The sequence below is a fragment of the Aspergillus neoniger genome, assembly GCF_003184625.1.
Source record: "Aspergillus neoniger CBS 115656 unplaced genomic scaffold BO87scaffold_40, whole genome shotgun sequence".
In the NCBI taxonomy this organism is placed as follows: Eukaryota; Fungi; Ascomycota; class Eurotiomycetes; order Eurotiales; family Aspergillaceae; genus Aspergillus; species Aspergillus neoniger.
In genome coordinates this window covers 59,050-81,837 of record NW_020291168.1, presented here as the reverse complement: position 1 = coordinate 81,837, position 22,788 = coordinate 59,050, and the positions used below count along the sequence as shown (strand labels likewise).

At 49.2% G+C, this 22,788-nt stretch overlaps 10 protein-coding genes across 10 annotated transcripts; 4 read left to right on the top strand and 6 right to left on the bottom strand.

Annotated features, from left to right (window-relative positions):
- Nucleotides 1–683: 683 nt before the first annotated feature.
- On the bottom strand, nt 684–1,552 carry BO87DRAFT_380078 (uncharacterized protein). The gene has a single exon (XM_025624215.1). It carries the CDS (start codon nt 1,382–1,384, stop codon nt 965–967), a length of 420 nt encoding a protein of 139 aa, XP_025475539.1. The 5' UTR covers nt 1,385–1,552; the 3' UTR covers nt 684–964.
- Nucleotides 1,553–2,623: 1,071 nt separating this feature from the next.
- On the top strand, nt 2,624–3,127 carry BO87DRAFT_429942 (uncharacterized protein; the record flags this gene model as incomplete). Its single annotated transcript, XM_025627519.1, has 1 exon — nt 2,624–3,127. The coding sequence occupies one exon, from the start codon at nt 2,624–2,626 to the stop codon at nt 3,125–3,127; it is 504 nt and encodes a 167-aa protein (XP_025475538.1).
- Nucleotides 3,128–4,354: 1,227 nt separating this feature from the next.
- BO87DRAFT_446473 (MFS general substrate transporter) lies at nt 4,355–6,181 on the top strand (the record flags this gene model as incomplete). Its single annotated transcript, XM_025628220.1, has 3 exons — nt 4,355–4,704; nt 4,773–5,300; nt 5,368–6,181. The coding sequence occupies exons 1-3, from the start codon at nt 4,439–4,441 to the stop codon at nt 6,179–6,181; spliced, it is 1,608 nt and encodes a 535-aa protein (XP_025475537.1). The 5' UTR covers nt 4,355–4,438.
- Nucleotides 6,182–6,361: 180 nt separating this feature from the next.
- Nucleotides 6,362–7,781, bottom strand: BO87DRAFT_419179 (dimethylaniline monooxygenase; the record flags this gene model as incomplete). The annotated part of the gene is made up of 1 exon (XM_025626930.1): nt 6,362–7,781. One exon carries the CDS (start codon nt 7,779–7,781, stop codon nt 6,366–6,368), a length of 1,416 nt encoding a protein of 471 aa, XP_025475536.1. The 3' UTR covers nt 6,362–6,365.
- An 807-nt stretch (nt 7,782–8,588) lies between these two features.
- On the top strand, nt 8,589–9,836 carry BO87DRAFT_318278 (NAD(P)-dependent alcohol dehydrogenase; the record flags this gene model as incomplete). Its single annotated transcript, XM_025619798.1, has 2 exons — nt 8,589–8,805; nt 8,878–9,836. 2 exons carry the CDS (start codon nt 8,589–8,591, stop codon nt 9,834–9,836), a joined length of 1,176 nt encoding a protein of 391 aa, XP_025475535.1.
- Nucleotides 9,837–10,850: 1,014 nt separating this feature from the next.
- On the top strand, nt 10,851–11,880 carry BO87DRAFT_419178 (uncharacterized protein; the record flags this gene model as incomplete). The annotated part of the gene is made up of 4 exons (XM_025626929.1): nt 10,851–11,149; nt 11,212–11,302; nt 11,363–11,643; nt 11,720–11,880. The coding sequence occupies exons 1-4, from the start codon at nt 11,008–11,010 to the stop codon at nt 11,878–11,880; spliced, it is 675 nt and encodes a 224-aa protein (XP_025475534.1). The 5' UTR covers nt 10,851–11,007.
- A 368-nt stretch (nt 11,881–12,248) lies between these two features.
- BO87DRAFT_169137 (MFS general substrate transporter) lies at nt 12,249–14,042 on the bottom strand. The gene is made up of 3 exons (XM_025618323.1): nt 13,318–14,042; nt 12,512–13,259; nt 12,249–12,445 (listed from the first exon to the last, which is right to left on the bottom strand). Exons 1-3 carry the CDS (start codon nt 13,748–13,750, stop codon nt 12,259–12,261), a joined length of 1,368 nt encoding a protein of 455 aa, XP_025475533.1. The 5' UTR covers nt 13,751–14,042; the 3' UTR covers nt 12,249–12,258.
- Nucleotides 14,043–14,813: 771 nt separating this feature from the next.
- On the bottom strand, nt 14,814–16,910 carry BO87DRAFT_390429 (uncharacterized protein; the record flags this gene model as incomplete). Its single annotated transcript, XM_025624931.1, has 2 exons — nt 14,814–16,117; nt 16,157–16,910. The coding sequence occupies 2 exons, from the start codon at nt 16,908–16,910 to the stop codon at nt 14,814–14,816; spliced, it is 2,058 nt and encodes a 685-aa protein (XP_025475532.1).
- Nucleotides 16,911–18,502: 1,592 nt separating this feature from the next.
- Nucleotides 18,503–19,798, bottom strand: BO87DRAFT_446450 (type I glyceraldehyde-3-phosphate dehydrogenase; the record flags this gene model as incomplete). The annotated part of the gene is made up of 5 exons (XM_025628219.1): nt 18,503–18,601; nt 18,655–18,862; nt 18,917–19,031; nt 19,089–19,655; nt 19,711–19,798. 5 exons carry the CDS (start codon nt 19,796–19,798, stop codon nt 18,503–18,505), a joined length of 1,077 nt encoding a protein of 358 aa, XP_025475531.1.
- Nucleotides 19,799–20,675: 877 nt separating this feature from the next.
- BO87DRAFT_367694 (sugar porter family MFS transporter) lies at nt 20,676–22,361 on the bottom strand (the record flags this gene model as incomplete). Its single annotated transcript, XM_025621900.1, has 1 exon — nt 20,676–22,361. Exon 1 carries the CDS (start codon nt 22,245–22,247, stop codon nt 20,676–20,678), a length of 1,572 nt encoding a protein of 523 aa, XP_025475530.1. The 5' UTR covers nt 22,248–22,361.
- Nucleotides 22,362–22,788: the final 427 nt, after the last annotated feature.

The following is a 22,788-nucleotide window of genomic DNA, read 5'->3' as shown; positions in this document are numbered from 1 at the left end:
TGTCAGTATTATGTGGACACCGGGCCAAGGGCGACATGGAGGGATCCATGAAGAAAGGCTGGTACGCGGTCTAAACTGTAGCCACGGGTCGTTAGCTATGTATTAGACATTGCCAGAGCTTGTTTTCATCTTCAATACCTGCTATTGCATTCTTGTAGTTTCGATCTTGGCAAAAATGTCGGATTGATGAGTGAACATCTAACCTCCAAAAACATACAACAGAAGGGATTCGCTGGTGGTCACCCACCCAACTACTAACCTCCCGGCGTGTGGCTTAAGTACGGCTGAGCGGACGGGAAGCCCTGTTTTCCACACCCTGTGGTCGTATGTGGTGAACTTATCATTTGATAGATTCTTATCGTGCTCCGCGGTCCGATACATTGCAATCTACTTGCAAACTCATACAATTGAGGGTAGCATCTATATCCCCTACGGCATGCCCTGATAGGCTAGGGACTCGGCCCGTTCTGTTACATTCATACAGAAGAAGAATGATGCTAGCTACTCGAATATATTGTATCTTCGATTTTCCAAATATATAACATTGAAGTCCAGCTGCTTAAGAATATAACTGGTATGGGACGAGTCGGTCTAAATCCACAGCCCGGCGCTCCAAGTAGAACAGGAAGGGCTTAAAGGGAAAGCAAGCCACAAGAGACATCACAAATTCGTACAAATCAATACTCTACTTGATACTACTTGATAAAGGTTGTACATCTTGATGCAGTAGTGCCTAGGATTAAAATAAGCTCTACCCTATTAAAGTCGCTGTGGCAGCGTAGTAAGCCGCCATTTGATCCTCATCCTGGAACTCCCCATGCTAAGATCCATTCGGAAAACTCCTTTGTTTCGAGCCTTCATTCGTCGACTTCCCCTTGCGTCATGGCGAATGCTAAGCGTGTGATCAATGACACCAGTAACATAGAACACTGTCTGGTGAACACACAACCTTGTCAATATCACCTCAAGCCTTTCCTGGCAAGCTACCTTCTTCCATGTCTTCGTCCATGTCTTCGTCCTTGTCTTCGTCCTTGTCCTCGTCCTTGTCCTCGTCCTTGTCCTCGCCCTTGTTGCCAGTGGCCACAAACCCACCACGCCTGAAATCCTTCTCTCTCTCCAACTCATCATATTCCTCCGGGGTAAACTCGTAGACTTTCAAGTGCTCTGGAATATCCTCGTATGTAATGTTTTCTGTGGCCCACAATTCCCATAGCTCATCTCTGTGCTCCCGGGGCACCCCGTGCTTGATGTGGAAGGCATATCCACAAAAGACGATTTCGGTCACATGCTCTCCGGGCTCGTGTATTTCTATCCCTCCTTCTCCTAGCTCCATATGTTCTTCGTCACGTTCGCCTTTTGGGACTGTCTCAGGATGCTTCTCCATATTCAATAGAAAGGCCTGTCAAACCTCAGTGGGATGCTGGTAACCACGGTCCACAGTGGCTATTGTCTGACAGTAGGGATATCTGGGTAGGATTACGCGAAGGGGATAACGGTTTCGCAGATTGAGGTGTATGAGGGCGGTGATTTGGTGGAGGATTCGGTAGTGTTGTCTAGATGAACGGAGTGCAAAGTAAAGGGTCAGAATAGCCATTAAATAACCTTGAAACACTCTTTAGGCAGCAGAGTTGCAGGGGTTCGCCGAAAATTGATGTAACCTTTTCGGCAGTCTCCGCAGCGTGTACATTTTAGGTAACGGTATCTGCGACAAGGGTACCTCAGTACCCAGTGGCACAAAAAGAGTATTGGGAAGGACAAAAGATCTCACTCGGTTTATCAACCGGCTAGTCAGCTTGCGGTCCACGGTGACCATGGGCGTTGTTCATTCACCTAAATGGGTAAGCCTAGTTCAGGTCGGTAGTCGATGCTGCTATCTTCCGGGATACATGTGGTGCAACGTTGATGACGGAAGGGGTTACAGGCCTATCACAACAATGTTGGGGCACATAGCACGACAGAGGCATATACGGCTTAGTATGAGGCAGTCCCCTAATAATACATGCGGCCTACCTATTAGCGCTGTGTTGCATACGAGGCTTTATTTTGTTCTACCAGATCCATTGAGACTATTCAGATTGGTGTCTGATCTGAGTACACTGCACTTTGCCGATAGGGTACGGGTCTAGGCTTTTGCGTGACGGTGCGAGTGGTGCAATGGAGAATGATAAGACAACCAAAAAAATGAAAAGGAGGATTGCCGATGCAGTACCTGGTAGCAATATGTGGGTCTTCCATTGTTCTTTGTGACCACTACATCCGTATTCACTGGCACTTTTGGGTCTCAATTGACCCCTGTTTCTCTCTTATGTTCTGTCTAACTCGCAATCAGAATCTCCAAGATCAGAAAGTCTTACACTATCAATGTAGTGCTTCGTGGAACATTATTCAACGAAGTTGTGATATGTGATTCTCTCTGTGCTCAATATTGTACTACTGAGAGTAGTGCCTGCACAGTGTTTGGTCTATATCAGGCGCGAGTTTCCCGCGTCAGTTTCTGGAGAAAGGCGACCTGAATCCACATCAACAATCTCAAAATCCGATCTCAGAATTTTTGTTTCCTTCCCCCATTATCAGACTTTCTAGTATGCTCACCCTTTCTTCTTCAGTGGTTATTCTAACCATTATGTGTTCCTTGGCGCCTGCTGTTACTATCCGCAACTACGAAGAACGCAATTGCCGAAATATCAGGGGTAGATTTGCGGCATGTCGGAATGCAGCTGAGCGTGCGTGCTGCGACAACAGACCAGCGCCCACCTTTTCATCAAGCAAATTCACCGGTCTGCCACCAACCGCCATAGGGTCTATATGCACTCACCTTCGGGGACAGAATTGTGGCCTCGACAGGGACAGCGGTCATGGACTAAGCCTGTGTCTCAACTACCCTAAATCCCGTGGGGCATGGTGGTTCGATTGCCGTAACTGCCGAAGGCCGGATCAGCAGATATCTGACTTGGAGCTGGCCATGGCACACAAAGCGAACACCTCAGTCGAACCGGACATGATCGGCTTTGATGGACACGATTTTAGCATCAACGAGTCTACAACGAAGGGTATACGGGATACTCTTCTTGCTTACTTTGATTCCGACACAACCTATGCCGATATTCCCGAGGAATATCGAATCTAGAAGTGTTCGAGGATGCGGAGGATTAACAGGTATTTTTCACAGAACTTTTGGTTAGGCTTCTTGGTTTGGTGGATATTGGTCCAATTTCAATTCAACACCACTCATATCCTTATACCTGATTGACCCTGCTGTGGAAGATGCTAGCTATGCAGGTGCTTTACCATTTGAAGCAGATAATATGGCCCGAAACGCCTCAAATCTCTCAAATCCCGTAGTATACAGATGTATCCTATGGAAAAGGCGCCACAGCGACGTAGGAAGATAGTCGCTGTCGCTATAAGCACAACTAAACGGAAAAGGCATAGTCATACAAGATTCAGAAATGTAAAACAAGCGTCGCAGTTGACCAGCCGACCACGTGGTTTTGCCTCAGGTCGGGGCTAACTAGTTCCGGAACAGGATCGAGTTCAAGCGTGTCTCCAGCATGATTCGGCTGCTGGATGCGTATGTGTGGGTGTCATCTGTAATTATTATAAAAGTAAAAGAGGTCCAGTGTAGTCAACATCGTTGACCTCGTTTTTCCAAACATCGCATCAGCTTTCATGGGGGGAGGAGCTACCGCGACATCGGCCAGGGTTTTTCCACACCACATTATGCTAATGCCACTCCCTGCTGCCGAGTTTAGAGGGCGATGCTTCTAACTCAATTTGATAGAGCCTGCTTTTAGTGCGGGCAGAAACCTTCCAGTCTACATCAAAAAAGACAATTAATTACCTGCCTGAGGTATATTTACTGCCTACAGCTACAACGAATCATAAAGTTGGGCAGTATATTATTATCCGTACTAGGAGCAGACTTTGTCTTATAAGGTCTAAGCCTTACTCTCTGCAGTAAGCAGAAAGTAGGCAGGGGTATGGCATGAGCGAATTCTTGTATGGAAGAAACCTGGTAGGTGTGGCGGTAACGCCCCCCTTCATTGGATGCATGGTAGAAGATATCTACTCTATAGCAGAGCCATTGCGAGTTACCACTCGCATAAGATACTCACAACGGAGTAGATAGTAGGTATCACTAGTCGAGATAAGGACATGCAAGTCCCGAAAACGCGCAAGCAGCTGCAGGCCGCTCGGACTTCCTTTCCCTGTTCTACTTAGTTCTAGAGCGGGAAGAGTCAATCGCGCATGAGTTGGCCAGGGTCTTGCTCGGCCCTACGGACTAGTGGGGTAGCCATTTAGATAATGATTGCCGCTTCTTCCGTGTTTATTTCTTTCGTCCACGTTTTCCTCTCTGCCTGGCGTATAGATAATCTCTCTTCTCTCCTCCCTTGATGATAGACTTGATTGATTCATACATACATGATTCATACATACCATGTCGCAAGCGCCGACTTTCAACAAACCTTCCACTCCATCTAATCAGGGGAATAACCAAGAGGAACAGCCGAACTCGCAGCAAACAAATTCTGAGCATGAGGCTCTCCTGCCGGAAAGAGAGCCACGGGGGCCTCCAAACGCTCCTGTGGTCATATTTTGTATCTCCTGTATCACTTTTATTGGTTCTTATCTAGGTGGCCTTGTCACCGTGTCTGTTCCACAAATCTCCTCGGATCTACGCCTAAGTCCTGGAGGGGAGTTATGGTGTGTTACAAATTTTTGCGTTGTGGTCGCATCAAACAAAAGACAGAACTGACAAAGAGATGAAATAGGCCAGTATCAATGTTCGCACTGGGAACAGGGTGCACACTCCTCATTTCGGGTGCCATCTCCGATGCGGTAGGCAGTAAAGCAACTTTACTCGCGGGATGCTTTCTACAAAGCGTTTCCTCGATGGCCTGTGGCCTCGCTCAAAGCGGAACCCAACTTATCATTTTCAGAATCATTTCTGGTGTCGCGGCCTCACTCTGTATGCCGTCTGCCATGAGCATCATTGGTGAGCACTTCCCATCAGGAAAGCTCAGGAATCTTGCCTTTGCTCTGATGGGATCGGGTCAACCCATCGGATTCGGTGTCGGACTTCTTCTGGGTGGTGTTTTTGCAGACACTGTGAGCTGGCGCTGGGGCTTTTACGGCGCAGCGATTGCCAATACCCCGGTCTTGCTTCTATCGGTACGGCAATTGCCCGCCAGGACTTCTGAGCAACAGGGTGTTTCATGGCGTAATATCTTCTTTGGGATTGACTGGATCGGAGCTCTTACTTCAAGTGCTGCGCTGGCTCTACTCTCATATGCTTTGGCGTTCGTATATCCCAAGGTCGAGTTGACATGGAAAAATATCACTAACTTGGACTACTCACTATATTAGGGTCATTACAGATAATGTATCAAAGATTCATGAATCAAGCACCATTATATTTTTCTGCCTGTCTATCATTCTTATGTCCTTCTTCGCTTTCTGGCAAGGTCAACAAGAGCATCGATCTCGGCCCACCTTAATCAAAAATTCGTTGTGGAAGAACTCAGCCTTCACCTGCATCTGCGCCAGCGTATTCCTCATCTGGGGTGCCTTCAATGCTTTTGAGCAAATAGCCAACTTCTTCTTCCAGGACGTTCAGCAACTCTCCGTATTCAGTACTTCAGTACGCTTCATCCCAGTGACTGTCATGGGCGTACTCACAAGCCTGGTCACTGGCATGATTTTGCATCGAGTGCGCGCAGACTCCCTGATCAACTGGGCCACTATTCTCTCATCCCTCTCGCCGCTGCTCATAGCAATTATCAATCCCACGTGGACATATTGGCGCAGTGCATTCTTTGCCATGTGCCTCAACCCCATCGCGGCTGATGTTCTTTTTACTGTTTCGACCATTCTTATTGCTGGGATGTTTCCTGCGGAAACACAGGGACTGGCTGCCGGCGTATTCAATACAGTGTCGCAGTTCGGTCGAAGCATTGGGCTGGCATTAGTGGCGTTAATCGCAAATGGTGTGACTGATAAGTACGCTCAGTCGGAGAACAAGGAGAGTCCGGGGGCATTGATGGTTGGCTATCGGGCGGCCTTTTGGTTTCTTTTTGCGATGAATATTGTCAGTTTGGTGGTGAGTTCAATCGGGTTGCGGAAGATCGGGAAGAAAAAGGTCTTTGGGGGTCTAAGTCTTCGCGGGAATTACTGTCTGTGAAATTCATAGAAATCGATCAGTAGATAGAACATAAACAGATGATAGAGAACCAAAAGCAGTATTTATAGTCACGATGCTCTGGAATAAATATTATGACGGATATCCTACCACTCGCAAGCTGTTGACAACAAACATGATTCTATTTAGCCAATCGCCAATAGGAGTATCCCAGAGCTATAGCTCCCTACAACTTCGCCCTATTCTGACCCCTCTTCAATCTCAACCAATACTCATCCTTGGCCTTCAAAATCTCAAATGCCTCATCGGCCCACCTATCCTCGAAGGGGGCCAATCCAGCACCCTCACCCGCAATCTCCAACAACGCCTCAAAATACTCCCTAAAATCCGGCTTGATTTCATGGAACGCAACCCCATTCCCTTTAATTTTCAATCTCTCGAATTCCCACCGATCCTGCTCCGCCTGACTCGGCAGCTCCTTTGCCTGGCCAGAGAAATACCTCGCCACCGCAACAGCCTGGTACTCGTAGACGCGGAAGCTGAGAGCAGCACGCACCTGGCCCACCAGAGCCAGTGAGGGGTCCGAGATGCGGAAAATATGCTGGTAAAAGCCCGCGACGCGGTTATTAGCCGTGACGGGGTCCGGGACAAGGAAGGGGTAGGACGCGGTGTAGCCTGTGGCGAAGATGACACGGTCGATAGACTCGAGCTTGGTGCCGTCGGTGAAATGGGCTGTTACGGTGTTGTTTGTGCTTCCTGATGCCGTGGTAGGTTCGAGGCGAGACAGAGTGGGCTTGCGCTCGACATTGGGCAGGGTCCAGGCATTCTCGAGGGCTGGGTTGATACCGCGTTGGCTGATGTAGAGGGGTCCGGAGACGATCTCGTGGAGTTCGGTGACCAGGTCAGCGGCGGAGACGTTGCCGCCAATGATGAGGACGCGCTTGTTTACGTAGTTGTCGGCGTGGCGAAAGGCCTTGGCGTGTTCGAAGGCGTGGAGGTGTGTTAAGGCTGTGGTGGATAGGCCTGGGATAGATGGGATGGAAGGCACGTTGTAGTGACCTGAAGCGACAATTACTGCGTCGAAGGTCTCGGTCCACCAGTAGTCTTGGGGGAGGCCGCGGTAGAGCTGGCCAGTCTTACGGAGGGTGAGAGTCCATTCATGGCCGGTTTTCTCGACCCGTTCAACTGTTGTGCTTAGCGAGACGAGGTGCAGGTAGGGAATGAAGAGGTCCTCCAGGTAGTTGGCCACGGTACGGAACGGACGGGAAGCATTGGATGGGCCGAAGGTTTTGATTGAGGTTGACGAGTTGATTTCGGGAAATGGTGTGTGGGTGAAAGCCATTGTTTTGGCACCGACATTACTGTCGAGGTGGGAGTAAATCCCTGTTCTGGCACTGGTGTCTTCCGGGCGTGGAGAGGTGAACTGGGGAAGACTGGTGGGGATGTTGGGAGTCTGTGATGGGCTACCGGGGGCATGAAACGGGTCTGGGGCTGGGTCATAGTGCCAGATGCCTCCCACACGGTCGCGCCTCTCGAAGATCCGAATTATGTCAAAGGTATTCTCGTCATGGAGAGCCTTGACGGCGGAGAGGCCTGAAGGGCCTGTGCCAATGACAGCAATTCGACGATATCTAGGTGTCATGTTTGCATTTGCAGATTGATGTGACGTGGTATACAGATACATCCTACACCTCACGTCGATATATATACTGGCGGTTGTGCGGGGAAATCATCCCTTGGAGACATCATGTTGCGTGCTATTGCCGTTGCGTGATCGACGCTAGAATGAGCCATGCAGTTGGTTTGCCGGCCGTAAGCAGATTCGGGGACGATAAGTGGTCAATGGCATACCAAATCTTTCGGCAGATGGTGTCATCGGGATTGCTATCTCTACTTTTACGCAATACCTCGACTGTGACTGATAGTCTAGAAGTGATTACTCTATACATTTTCTCTATGAGGGTTATAGTGACCCCGTGATATCCTTCTCTGAATCCGCTGCCTAAACAAGACGTGTGATGCCTGAGGCAGAAATTACTCATGCTTCCCAATATCATTGGTTTTTACTCTTGTCTTATTACTTCCGTGCGGCATAGGTAGTCGGCTGTTGCAAAATAATAAGTGAATGTTCGGGCTCTGCTCCTGGCCTCTTCTCTAGCAGAGCACCGCGAACTTCTAAAACTTGGAAACATCCGCAAGCACAGCTTAAAAATAAGTTTATATCCGTACCAGTCTTATCTCGCAAATGGACCCACTCGGGGGTTCGAAGACGGAAATCCGGATCAATCGAAAGACATCTGACTCCATCTCGGCATGCCGACCGGAATTTGCACAGCATGCACTCGTTCCGGGCCTTGAAATCGGCAAGCAACGATTCTAGAAGCTCATTTGTACATAAGCCCACGGCTACCGAACATGTAGCCCATCACAAAAGATTGTTCGTAACACCATGGCAGGCACACAGCAAATCACCGGACGCGCCCTAGTCTCTCACGGCCCCTACCAGGCCGGCGGTTGGAAGCTTCAGAACGTCACCCTGCGACCCCTGCGAGAGAACGAACTGCTTGTTGAAGTGGTTGCCTCAGGTGTCTGCCAGACTGATCTGCATTTTGCTGGTCTGGAGAGGGGCCATGGCGTACATTATCCGCGAGTGATGGGTCACGAAGGTAATTACTCACTTCCTTTATGCTAATAGATTTGTAAGAGAACTGACGATCTGATGAATCACCCCTCTATAGGTGCCGGATATGTTCGGCAGGTCGGGCCCAACGTCACCGCAGCCCGAGTCGGCGACCCAGTGCTCTTATCATTCTCCGCATGCCAGACCTGCCAATGCTGTCGTCGAGATCATCCTGCGCACTGTCACAGTTTTGATCCTATTAATTTCGAGTCCACTCCAGCAAACCGCGTCTTCTGGGGTGCAGATGCGGGATTATCAACACAATCTACGGAGCCGGACATCTTCGGACAGTTCTTCGGCCAATCGAGCTTTGCTAGCTGTACACTAGTGCAGGAGGAATCGGTGGTGAATGTCTCCGGGCTGGTGGAGGGAAGGGAGGACCTTCAGCTGCTGGCACCATTGGGATGTGGCGTCCAGACAGGTGCAGGTGCGGTCATCAAGGCAGCAAACGCACAGCCCGGGGATACTGTAGCCGTTCTCGGGTTGGGAGGTGTTGGATTGAGTGCGGTGATGGGAGCGCGTATCGCTGGTTGCAGGACAATCATCGGTGCGGCGCGAAATCAGGCCCGTCTTGAGCTGGCGTTGGCGCTTGGGGCAACGCATGTTGTTCGAATCGATCCAAATGCTGATGAACTTCATGTAACAGAGGCTATTTGTGCCCTTACTGATGGTCTAGGCGCAGACGTGACGTTGGAAACTACAGGGGTGCCGAAGTTGATCGCCGAGAGCATTCGCATGACGGCTAACAAGGGGAGGATTGTTCAGCTTGGAACAGCACCAGAAAACGCAGTTCTTAGTCTTCCGGTTCATGAGTTCATGGTCGCTGGAAAGCAATATATGGGGGTCGTGGAGGGAGACGTTGTTCCTCGAGAATTTGTGCCTAAGATGATTAAGTGGGTCAAGACGGGACTACTACCATTGCATAAGATGGTGGGTTTTTATCAAGCAGAGGATTACAGGACAGCGATAAGCGACATGAAGAGTGGGAAGACCATCAAACCGGTTCTTTTATGGTAATGATACGGTTTGGCTTTGCTGTCAACTGTCGGCTTTCTAGTTTCCTAAAATCCAATCTATCTTAAGGCAGACGAAATATACATTTGATACTTCATAGGTTTCCAGTATCAGCAGCCACGAAATATTCATCTACTATAGCATGCACTATTGCAGCACTTAGTCTCGCATCTTCGTTTAATACGAAACATATAGCGGTGAACTTCAATAGGTCCTCTTACTCGCTCTGATACGGAAGATGGAGATTCAAAATGTCTCCTGATCCAGTTCAATTGTTTAATAAGTCTGCCCGCTTTAATGATCAGGCTGGTTTGAATATGTTAAATAAAGAGAGACCAAAGAATTGTTGGTCACTGCCAATTGAAGCAGGGGCGACGTGAAAGCGAGATAGAAGTGAGCCAGATGTGAATAGCCATACAGTGGTGCGGTCATTTCTTATATGTCTTTATAACGAGGTTTAGCCGATGGCATGATCAAGTAGCAACCTAGCCTAGCTTTAACTCCCAAAGGCTTCCCCCCTATTTTCTCTCCACAGAAAGCTATGCCGAGCGTGCACACGGTGTTGGTATCTCAGCTTGGTTTAGCCGACAGACATGGCCCACCGACCGCGGAGACGAAGCCGCGGGTTTAACATCGATCCAAGCATAAAGACTACTATCAATTCAGAATCCCTCCTTATATAGTTAACAGATACAAGAGCATGGATCAGATAACTGATGGAGCTGGAGCTAAACCAGGGTTAAATGAACGATGATCAGGGTCTCCTATCCTTCCGTATCCTATCTATCAGTTCACATCCCGGTCGTTGACTCGCTTAGACCCTTGAAACACTCCGTCTGTTCGACCCACTCCTAGGAGATCCGAAGACGGCTGCACAGCCAGTGTAAGGGCCCATAACGCGCGGGAAGGATGCTTAGATACGTAATCAGGCCGCCGATCTTTCCCCGTAATCCTCAGTCTATCTGCGTGACAGATTCTCCTTTGCGAGCGGAATCTGAAGATTAACGGCGAGTGGACCTGAACCAGAAGTTACTACTGGTATCCCATTATAATATAACTGGAAGCTCAGTCCTCAACAGAAGAAGTTGAACCAGATACTTTGCGGGTTTCCAACTTGTTTACGAAATATACTCACGTGCCCCAGGAAGACCTTTCTGATTTCCCATTTAGCATCATGAAATGGGCTACTATACTCTCCGGTGCAGCTACAGCGTTCGCATGTGGTAGCACGGCCTTTACACCCATCACCAATCGTACCAACACCGGGGTGGAATATGTGTCTGGCAGCTATGTCCCCTTTCAACCCGGCTTCCTAGGTGCTCCTTCTGGACCCCTTCGTGAAGCAGATTAGTAGACTAACGCACATTACCCCTTGTAGGTGGACAATGGGAGCTTTTCTACAGTTCGAACAACGTGACTCTTCGCGGCACAGGCTACTTACGCCTTCGGTGGGAGATTGAGTACTGGAAGTGAGTTCAACCAACGGCAACTCCACGATGTTTGCTGAGCGATAATTCCTTTCCTCCCAGGCACTCCGGTTCAGCAGCCGACATCATCATGAAGCCCAACGGTACCTGGCTCCCTGTTGCTGGAGGTGGCGGATACCGTATGGGCGATAGTTCTCCTGCCCCTTACTGCAACGACCCCAGTGGTAACTGCTTCAATGGCACGGGTGGCGATACCGATGGATATGTGTGGTTCACGAATGGCCACAACCCCTGGCATAATGAGTACTATTGGCTGGATGGGGAAGTGTATCTTCAGACGCAGGAGGGTCCTGGTGATTATAATGTTGGTGTTAGTCCTATCAGTAAGTCAATCAGTTCATTCCACATTATATTTAGAGGGAGGCTAGACGAGATTCTGATCACTCATCAATATCACAGCGATCGACGATATCTTGAGCGACATCAACACCAATATCAGCGCTGCTTACCACTATGGTGTCTCCTTTGATCCCAAGGAGGGGGCGTGCCCGTGCTCGATCAGCCCCGTCTCATCAACAGCAGTTGTTGCATCTACCTCTGCGATTCCATATGTCGCTTAGTTCCATTGACACCTGCGTCTGCAGTCCGTCCTTACACCACCGGATGGGCTAGTCCCTTCGCATCGGCAAATGATACAATATCTTTCCCTCTTCTTTCTACGCCTTCATTACTATTAGAACTTCAACCATGCGTGGACAAAACCACTCGTAGCATTGACACCTCTAGTCAATATTATAGTATATTAAATTATTCTTCACCCCTCTCCCCCTTCAAATCTAAACCCCTCTACCACTATACCCACCACCAGTATTTCATAAGAAATCCGACATGCTGTTGAATCAAGTCCAGTCCTGCTCGACTAAAACCCCCAAACGCCTCGCTGAAAGGCAGCACAAGTTGTTGAAAACGCTAAAATGATATTATACAAGTTAGTAAAATTAAGCCGTCTGCGGCTCGGCCTCGCCATAATCGACAGTCTTGGCGGTATCCTCCGCGCGAACCTCCACTTCATGGGTATGCTCGAGCTCGGAGATGATGATCCACGTGGGGATCACGCAGAGCAAGGTGATGCCGAAGTTGAGGCCGATGCTAACGAAGTGGTTGGCGTTGCCTTCGGATTGCATACTAGATGGGGGTTCGTTAGTTAGTTGGTTATAACTTTCGTAGATACGGGAAAGGTATGAGACTCACGCCCAGGCAACAGTCTGTCCCAGAGCCTCGAACCCACGGAGGATACCGCAATGGTGAGACAGGGACGAAAGGTCGGTGGTGTACTGCCCGACAAGCCAGTAGAGGAACTGTTGGAAAGCCTGTCCACCGAAGGACCAGAAGAAAACAAGAGCGTATGTCTTGCCGAACCCACCCTTGAACCAGTCAAAGACTGGGTCGGTGTATTCGTAGTAGAACTGGTACTGCAGGATGGTGGCCCAGATCCAGGTGCCTATGAGCACGAAAATGAGTGAGGCGAAGGCAATGCGGGCCCGCGTCTTGATGTGGATAGACTGCTTGTCCAGTAAGGTGGCAATCAGGAAGGAAGATGTGATGCCGGCGAAGTTGGTGAAGAATGAGGAGAAAGCCCGGGAGCGAACAGTAAAGTAGTCGGTCAGCCAGGTGCTCTGGAAGCCGTTGTAGAAGTAGCTGATGAAGAAGGCCGGCATCAGCATGGCAATACGGCGGGTGAAGAGCAGTGAAATGACGGCTTTGAATTCGGCCATCCACGTGGCTTGCGTGTGGACAACGACTAAGGTCCTGTCTTTGCGTTGAACCTTCTCCGCTGGGCTTAGGCACAGGCCGATAGGAAGTCCGAGGCACATGAGCACGATGAAGACGATGTACGTGCTTGCACTGACGGTTCCCTTGCCAGAGTTTTGAGCATTAAGGCCCAGTTCGATTGCACCACCGACGATAGGGCCTGCAGCTTTGGCGGTTTGCCAAATCGCTAGAGAAGCTGTCAGATGCGCATGACCAGGACCAAATTCGAGAATTCAGTTACTCACCTAGGTAAAATGCTCTGTCCTTGGGACTAGGGTACCCGATAATGATAGCCGCTTCGGCAGCCCAGAAGAAACCAGCTGAGATACCACACAAAGCACTTCCAAATAGCAGAAACCAAGTCGTCGGCGAATAGTTGTTCGTATACAGACCGGCACCGTAGATAGGGTAACCAATGGCGCCCAGCGCCAGGCCATAGCGAAGCCCGATACGGTTGTTGATGGCGCCGGCAGCGATACAAACCACGGCGAACAGTCCATACAGCAGGGCATTCGCAGCTGAGACAGCGTACGGCTCTGCGGCACCTCCAGCTCCCAGGTTGTTCAAGGCATCCCACATGCCCGGAGCAGTGAAGGAAACACCACTGGCGATGGCGATCTGGAAGGGGATCGACCGGACCACCGACAGGAAGCGGTTAGTCGGCTGGGGTGAGGCCATGGTGATGGAACCTTTAGAAGGGCACTCGCCACGTGGTTGATCTGATCTGATAACTGAGAAGGAAGTCTCGATATTTGGGCAAAATTTGGGGTTGGGGATGAACGAGGAGAATTCGTATTGTGGGTGGGGCTGTGGATATTGCGTGATTGGAGTCAATGCCAAGTCATGACAAATGGAAATGGGAATATGGCGACATCGTGTCGGTCTTGTCAACCTGTTGAGTCGAAAGTCGAAGTTATGCTTGTCTACGTTGTACGTTGTAGTTGTTCACCATGATATCACACGGCGTGGGATCAGTCGCCGCATCGGTGCCTTTGGGGGGCGATGTGCAGGATCTAACTAAGGATTTCTAGCTTTGGGGGCTCCACAATGGCCTGTCACCCACTCTTCACCACCTAAAAAATAGGCGTACGCCAAAGGATTTAAGACATTATTATCGTTGGAGCCCATTGTCATATACTTGCTCAGCCTGGGCATGAAAAGTTTTGAGTCATAAATATTGGCGGTAACAAATGAGGCAGAGATTTCAAGGGGGACGGGCGGAAGTTCTTGGCAAGTAGTCGGCATTTGGACGGTTCCTGAGACTAGGCCATCGGGATCCCGGTCATAAGCGAGGCCACGCCCTTCGGACCCAGAACATCCTCAAGATGCAGCCAAGACGTCACCAGCCCGTCCGATTCGCCCGCATCATCAGCAACCTCATCTTGAATGGGCTTTTTGTTCTTGCAAAACACCCTCAGCTCTTTGCATGCCACGTCACCATTTTTCTTCAAGTATTCACGCATGACGTCGCCAGAGCTCATGACAATACGACTTACTAACTCCACGTCCCCTGATCCGAGTCCCATTGAACGTGCGTTTTGCGCCGAGCCTCGCGCGACATGGTGGATGAGAAGGACAATGTTGGAGATGAAGGACTCATCAGGCATGTACCCGGCTGTAAAATATTGAACACATTTGTGATGCTCTTTCTCTCGGATCAACCGCAGTAGCTCGATGGAACGTTTGTGCATGCCGAAGTAGTTGTACAAGATGACAGGCTCCTCTTCGTAAAGCTTGGTCTTCAGAAGGCCAAAAGGTGGAGTGTGTCAATTTTGCGGGTATTCGACCACTTTTGGGTAATCGAGAGCTCCGCATTGGCTCTGTTGAGCTCCTTGCAGGACGAGGATTCAAGCTTGGATTTTTGTGAGAGCCCGTCCAGGATCCGGTCAATGTTGACGATCCCGGCATCTTCCGCGAGACCCTCGACATACTTTGGGGAGAACAAGTTCGCAACTGCAGTGGTAGGCTTGAGCAAGCGTGGATTCTTGCCATCCGGTTTATGAAAGGGTTTACTCCGGGAATCGCGCGCTAAATTGGCAACAGATGAGATGCCTGTGGCCAGTTCAAGCCTGTTTAGCGATTCACCGGCGTTCTGGGGCCGCGAACCAATGAATATATGAGACTCGCCATGGATCTTGATGAAAGCATCCATATCGGGCCATCTCACGTCCTTGTGCGTAGCATAATTGATAACGAGATTGTGCAAGAAAGCCAGCTGTTGGACGTCATACCATTGGGTGACAAGCTGCTGGCCTACACGCTGCATTCTAATATTGAGGTGGAATAATATCAGTCCGCAGAGGATAGAGTGCTGCGATAAAAGTGCATGCTTCTCAGGCAGTGATCCGGTTTTATCGAGTCCAGACAGGACCCGAAGATTGAGGAACGCGTCTTGTATGATCCAGGAGTCCACGGTAGAACTAATACCTTGTATCTCCTCGTCGCCCTCCTTTGCCCAAAACTTGGGCTGGGGGTGTGTTTTGGACAGCTTCAGGTAGTCATCAATGACCTTCTGGATGCGCAGTCCTGACATCCGAAGGTCTCCAAAGGCACCCAGGGTACTGTATCGCATGATGTGATGGATGTCGAGGAAAATCTGGGAGGCAAAGCATAGCCATAGGGTAACTTTTTTGTTCTTGGAAAATTCAACAAGTCCTTGCGTGATAGTGTCCGAGGTAGGCGTCCTGAATTTGAAAGTGTCAAACATGCAGAACTCGGGCAAGATCGAAAGAAGGATGATCTTGTCTTCGTTGAACTTTTGGCCCACAGACATCCGCTCCCTGTTCGCCTTTGGGTTATAGGTACCGAAATAGCCCTTTTTGAAGACTGGTTGATGATTGTCGTGGAGGACATTGGCAAAGGCGTCAAGCAGAACCTTGGTAGGCAGATAGCACCAATCGGCTACATCAGCCATGTCCTTGTTGTATGGCAGGCCAACCTCCGTGGATGGAGCTGCGGAGATGCCCCGGCTCATGACGGCGAGATTGTAAACAAGTGTCTGAACATCATTTCTTGCCGGCGTGCGAGTAGAGAGCCAGTCAGCCTCTACCTCCTTCACCATATCTCAGGCAAGTTGCAAGGCACTGTCCGTCACGACAGCGGCGTTCATAAGGTCGATTTTCTTATCCCGGTACTCCGACCAGGTGATGGAAATAAATTTCCGCACGTTGTCCAAATCTTGCAGTAGACACAAGGTCTTGAAGAACAAGTGACCAAGATAGGAGTCGGCTGCCTCATTTTCCTCCTCCACAACCGTGACCTTGACAACCTTCTTCGATGCTGCGGGCGCCGATCGAGTCTCTGGGATATCCTCAGGTTCCTCCACCGTGAGAACAGCAAACTTGTTCAAGAATCTGTCAGCATCGGCATCGTCATCTTGGACCTCAGGCATTGATTGTGGCTGCTTAGCATCTGTCTTGGAGGGTTGGGCGGTCTTCCATTCAAGGGTATCGCAAATTTGCTCCAGCGCAGTGATAAAGTGAGCATGGCGCTTATTGTTCGCGATGTCGCCACGACCCAAGAACCATGAAGTGACCGTTTTCCTCAATTTGATGGCGCGTTTGGCAATGGTGAGGACTGATTTCGGCACGGTCAGAGAGGAACCGGCAACCACCTCGGCGAACTTTTGTAGGTCTTCGGTAGTAGCAGTGTATTGAATTGACTGTTCGTTTGAGCCATCCGTTTTACCTTTACGCTTACTCTTGTTCGCCGCAGGAACGGTAGCAGAAAGGGTAGGCCGATAGCCACATTGGTTGGCAGTCTCTAGTAGCCATGTTGCGAAGGTATTGGTATCTGCTTTGTAGCGAGCGTAGCTACTCTGCAGGAATCCAGGTAGCATACTGGCGATTGTTGATGGGCCGAGACTAGAATAGTAGTGGCTAGTTGATCGAGGAGACTAGCTCTAGGCCCAATGACAAGAAAGGAATGGAGACTTCAGAACCCTGGATTTGGAAGCTTGTGTGGATCTTTGTTTGCTTATGTCATTGCTGCGGCCCCACCCAAAGGTCACATGATTGGAGCTCTCCCCGGGCTAACCGGAAATGGCAAGACATCCCTTGCGGTTGAATTAATCTTTCGCAAGCTTGACTTCTCCAAGGATTTATTCAATGTCGATATGGACGGTGGCTTAACGATTGAGCAGCAGTTTGGCTCAATCGTTTTGCCAGGATTCACAGTTAAGTGGTCCAAGCGCCGCCCGGTTTGAGTTGGATCGCGCTAACGCGAGAGCACTAACCTTAGCCTCTAGTCTACTCCGTACTAATGACTAGGGATGACCCTGGAAACGATTCTACTAGTTGGCATGCACTTCAGGGTCACGTACCCACATGAAAACACTGAGAGCAAAATGCATAAACCCTCTAAAATGGACGTATGCATAGAAAGCCGACCATCAACCAAATACAACATTTCGTAGCATTTTAATGCCGATGGCAAGTAGATGGACTACTGAGTCAAACATGGTGCCAGGATGGTAGCCGCTCCCTTCATTGACATGACTTGACTTAAGACGGATTGTTGGGACAGCTATGCGGGTAGTGAAGTCCAACCCTTGAGTGGTGCCCTGGATGTTACACCGTGACATCCTCCCACATGTAGACGTTGTTTCGTATGCTTTCTCGGTGACGTTATTTGTTGGATTTCACGTAACAAAGGAGGTGAAACCCCCCAAAAAAACATATAGAGGCAAAAAACATACAACAGAAGGGATTCGCTGGTGGTCACCCACCCAACTACTAACCTCCCGGCGTGTGGCTTAAGTACGGCTGAGCGGACGGGAAGCCCTGTTTTCCACACCCTGTGGTCGTATGTACTTGCTCTTTAATGTCAGAGAAATATAATGAGCACATGTCAATTAAATAATATTGTACTGCCAAGCTCCAGTCCCAGATCTTGTCCCTTATCGCCAAGACAGTCCGGAAAAGTCGAGCAGATAGGGTCAGGACGCCTAGGGTCCACGGAGTTTAAAACATCAAAGGGACAGATGGTTGAAGACAGTGGAGGTGCCTAGTAATTGTCGCGCAGTTACTCATTGCACGTTTGCCGATTGATCCTGAATGGCTTGAGCCAGAAAAAGCTGAGGCGCTATGATCATGTTGTGCCCGGTTTAAACCGATGATATATTTTGAGGTGGTTACCTACTTCATAGTCTCATACAGGCCATCGCCCAACATTAGCCGTCTACAATAACAATAAAGTGGCATTCATGCCAGCCAAAGCTGGAGATCATCTCGAAAAGAAGAATCATAGAATCACTAAGAATTGTGTTCCTCATAAATACTATCTATTACCAGGCTAAAATAGTCTAATTCATCAAAATCGATACCATGCCTATAGCTTCGTAGGAGTCATATAGACGAAGACACAAGTGAAGCTACCATCTAACGCCCTAATTATCCACGCTCAAAAAATTACTATATCCAATCTAGAACATTATTGCATGTTCTGAGCAGCGTGGACATGTGTCGCCAGATCCAGTAGACGATTTGAGTAACCCCACTCGTTATCGTACCATGCCATGATTTTGAAGAACTATAAACAAGTCAGCATGCCTCAGACCCATGAAGGCCACTGCGCCTACTCACCTGAGGATTCAGCTCCGAACATGCAGGCGCATCAATGATAGCACTATATGGGCTTCCGTTATAATCAGCGCTTACGAGCTCCTCATCTGTAACCCTCAGCACGCCAGCCATGCTGGACTTGGATGCGACGCGGAAGGTAGAAATGATTTCTGAGAGGGATGTGGGCTTCTCGGTGCTGATTGTAAGATCAATCATCGAGACATTGGGTCTGTATCCAGTTCAATTAGTAAGTGCTGGCTATGAAGAGTTCAGTGAAGCTTACGTCGGTACACGGATCGATACGCCCGTCACCTTGCCGCTTAGCTCGGGCAGCACTGAAGCAACGGCCTTTGAAGCGCCAGTAGTTGTCGGGATGATGTTGTTGAAGACACCACGACCTACAAGCAGAGAAATCAGTTCCGGTCGATCAAACCTGTGTGGAATGTTTAACTCACCAAGCCGACGGTTCTTCTTGCTATACCCATCCAGAACCTGCTGAGACCGAGTAGCAGCATGAATAGTCGTCAAAAATCCCTGAGCGACACCAAAATTCTCATGAAGCACCTTCAACACCGGCGTAACGCAGTTCGTTGTGCAGCTGGCATTAGAAATTACCAGGTTTTCCTCAGTAGGACGGTACGAGTTGGAGTTAACGCCATAGACAAAGGTGGGCGAATCAGAGGGTGCAGAGATTAGGACTCGCTTTGCCTTTCCATAGGTGATGTGTTCTATAGCTTGGTGCGACTTTGTGAATTTGCCTGTACATTCGAGTACATAGTCGACGCCCAGGGCATCCCATTTGAGCTTCTTCAGGTCGCGCTCAGAGGTCAAGGTAATGGGGTTGCCGTCTATGATGATGAGGTTTTCGGATTTTATTTGGATAGATGTTCCATCGTCAAGGTCTCCCATGGAGGAGTCATATCGGATGAGGTAGATGAGGTCTTCGACTGTGACGCATGTGTGATTGATGGCGACGACTTGAATGTCTGAGCGGACGAGGGATGCGCGGAGGAGGTTGCGGCCTAGGAATGATGTTGAGTGGGTTATACTGTTACCTGAGAAGGTATAATAACATACCTATCCGGCCAAAGCCGTTGATGCCTACTTTGCAGGCGAATGGTGAGGTGGAAATACCAAGAGGAGGGTCATTGGTGGAGGGAGCCATGATTATGTAGATACGCAGTTATGTTCGAGGATAGTCTGGTGAGATATTATTGTGCTGATAGTAGTGAATTATTTCTCTAGTATAAGCATTGGCTTCTATATCCATCACCCAGGGATTAACATGATACTATATAATATAATACCATATCGACTCCGTCGCCAGTATACGACCCAGCCCGATTCTAGGAGCCGACAGACCCTACGTCAGGAGGCGTTCAATCGGCTTCCAACAAGTCCGACGGGACCGGGTAGGAGACATGGCATCTACAATGATAACATACATCAACCGCTAGTATGAACCCCGGATGTGACGGCTTATCGCGACCGGCAGCAAGCTGTATAGTCCGATCCCATTGGAGGACCCACACTAACTCCCGAAGTTCGCAGCAAAGATCACCTCCGACGCGGCTGATGATGCCAAGCCCAGACATTCTTGAAAGGTTGAACCAACCCCGGAAATTAAGTCGGGGTAAGAAATTTCCGAAAACCGGAATGGCCAACCCTGGTTTAGGGCTTAATAAACCGACATGAATGAGGCTGCGGCATATTTGACCGGCAAGCCGCGGTGTGTTTTTCTCCGGGCTTTCTGTCAGCATCCTAATAGGTTCGTCATATTTCCCCTATTCCCGTCCCACCTATCAGACCATGCTTGCAGAACGCCAAGGATCTAATATTTGCTCGTGAGTTTCACCTTGTCTTCAGCTGGGGCTATATGACAAGCATAGTGGTTATGATTCAGCTAGAAAACCTTACGTAGGTGCAGCAAACACGGTCATCTTGAACGTGAATTGATTGTCTCATGGGGAATATAATCCGTAAAAACATGTAAATTCGACTACGTCATGAATCTCGCCAACGTAACCAGCAATAATCATCAATCATGCATGTTCTCTCATCTCAACAGAGCAATCATCCTTCTCTTTGTTATAGGCGACCAGCTCTGCCGGCGTGATTTCCCCCTGGGGAAGATGACGCGCCATAGAGACAATCTGCCAAGGCGACGACGCATCCCGGAAGACATGGTTGATCAACTCCAAGTTCCGGTTCATCGTCTCTGGATAGAAGAAGTACACCAAAACCGGGATGCACGCTGATAAGATTGCGTACATAATGTAATACTGGTAGCCGATAGTATCCAAAGCGACCGGTGTGATCATGACAACGACAAAGTTCCACAACCAGTGGTTGGCAGTGGAGATAGCAGACATGGCAACGCGAAGGCGCTGGGGAGCAACTTCTGTGCAGTACAGGAAATTACCGCCCAGGAAGCCAATGGGGTAGAAGAGGTTAAACATGAAAATGAAAACCACCGATGCGATCGACGCCTGTCTGTTCTCAACTCCGAAGCTAGTGGTGATTGCCATTGCGGCCATACAAATTGCCATGCCAGTTCCGCTGATCATAAATACCGCCCGGCGACCCAGTCGATCAATGGCGAAAAAGGAGATGAAACAGCACACGAACTTCCACGTGAGTGCAGATGCTGCGAGGATCTTTGAGAGACTAGAGCTCAGTCCCAGGTTGTCTTCGAAGATGGTGGAGGCGTAGACTGAGATGAGGTTGCCGCCGCACATTTGTTGGAAAAATTGCAAGATGATGCAGAGACAGAAGCGATAGAACAAGCGCTCGTTATCATCCTTGGAGAACATCTCGCGGATCGCCCTTGTGGATTGAGAGGTATTCTCGAAAGACAGTCCAATACCAGAAATCTCTGACTTGATTGCTTCGTCCTCGGGAGACATGCCCTTGTATGCGGCAAGACTAGCGGTTGCCTCTTCGGTACGGTTGACTCTTACTAACCAACGCGGGGACTCGGGAAGTAAGAAGACCGCGACCAAGATCACCAGTGATGGCAAGAAGGAAAGCGACAGCGGTCCACGCCACTGACCGGTATTCTCATTGGGAAGTCGACTGAAGGCAAAGTCGATCCAATTGCACAGAGCATATCCGAGACACATAAAGATACCGTCGGCGATGACATGCTGACCGCGATGCTTGGCGGAAGAGCACTCAGATTGCCAAACAGGTACAGCAACACTGAATTGACCAGTACCGATACCCAGAATGATTCGGCCAACTGTAAATTGAATCAAAGAGTAGGCCGACACTTGTAGTAATTGACCGATGATGGTGAAAATAGAACCAATAAATATAGTCTTGCGACGCCCAAGACGATCCGAAATGACAGTACACGACAGCGCACCAATCAGCGCACCAATTTGGAAGGACGCAATGACAGCTCCCTTCCCAGTTGAATTCTTTGCCTCCAAAGCACCTGTTGTATTGATTGTGTCGATTTGAGGAAAGACTTTTACCCAAGATTGGAGGGTAGCAAGGGGACCAGCCCCGGCCTGGTTGTAGCCGAAAATGATAAAAGCTGGAGCAACAATGAGGATAACCTGGGCCATGCGTAGAGCACTGCCAGTAAGGTGCAACAGTTGTTGAGCCATTTTGAATGGGGTCTCAACCAAAAGTCATGAATGAGAAATATGAGTAGACAAAAACGAAGTGGATTCTTGGGAAAATGACTGTGTTCCTTTATATAGGAGGACCCAAAACTTTTCCATCCCCGGACTGGTAAGAGCATGCCAACCCCGAGACATGTTGTCAATGACCTGGGGTCCCCGTAAAACTGGGGAAGCGCACAAGGATTTCCCCATACATTGCGGGGAATACTTGGCGTTTGAATTAATGCGGCATCATGATTGGACCACATCACGACGATGGAGGAAGTGATAATCAGACCACACTCACCGGAGGTTGCTATGTCCGGCTACTTATAACGCAATTACATCAATGTGCAGAAAGACTTGCCATGCGTGCGCTGCTTTATCGTAAGAGGCTAAAAATGCAAGAACTGATAAATATCGCATAATACTTGCTTCTCCGAGATCGGAAAAAGTAACTTAACTTACTTGCCTCCATCCACGCCCAGAGGCGAAAAAAAAAGGGAAGTAAAAAAAAAATAAGGGAAATCAAGTGGGAAAAAAA

Coding starts and splice junctions, on each gene's coding strand:
- BO87DRAFT_169137 (XM_025618323.1), bottom strand. CDS start 13,750: ATGGCCTCACCCCAGCCGACTAACCGCTTCCTGTCGGTGGTCCGGTCG. Junction 13,260..13,317: donor GGACAGAGCATTTTACCTAG/GTGAGTAACTGA, acceptor CAGCTTCTCTAG/CGATTTGGCAAACCGCCAAA. Junction 12,446..12,511: donor GGACAGACTGTTGCCTGGGC/GTGAGTCTCATA, acceptor ACCCCCATCTAG/TATGCAATCCGAAGGCAACG.
- BO87DRAFT_380078 (XM_025624215.1), bottom strand. CDS start 1,384: ATGGAGAAGCATCCTGAGACAGTCCCAAAAGGCGAACGTGACGAAGAA.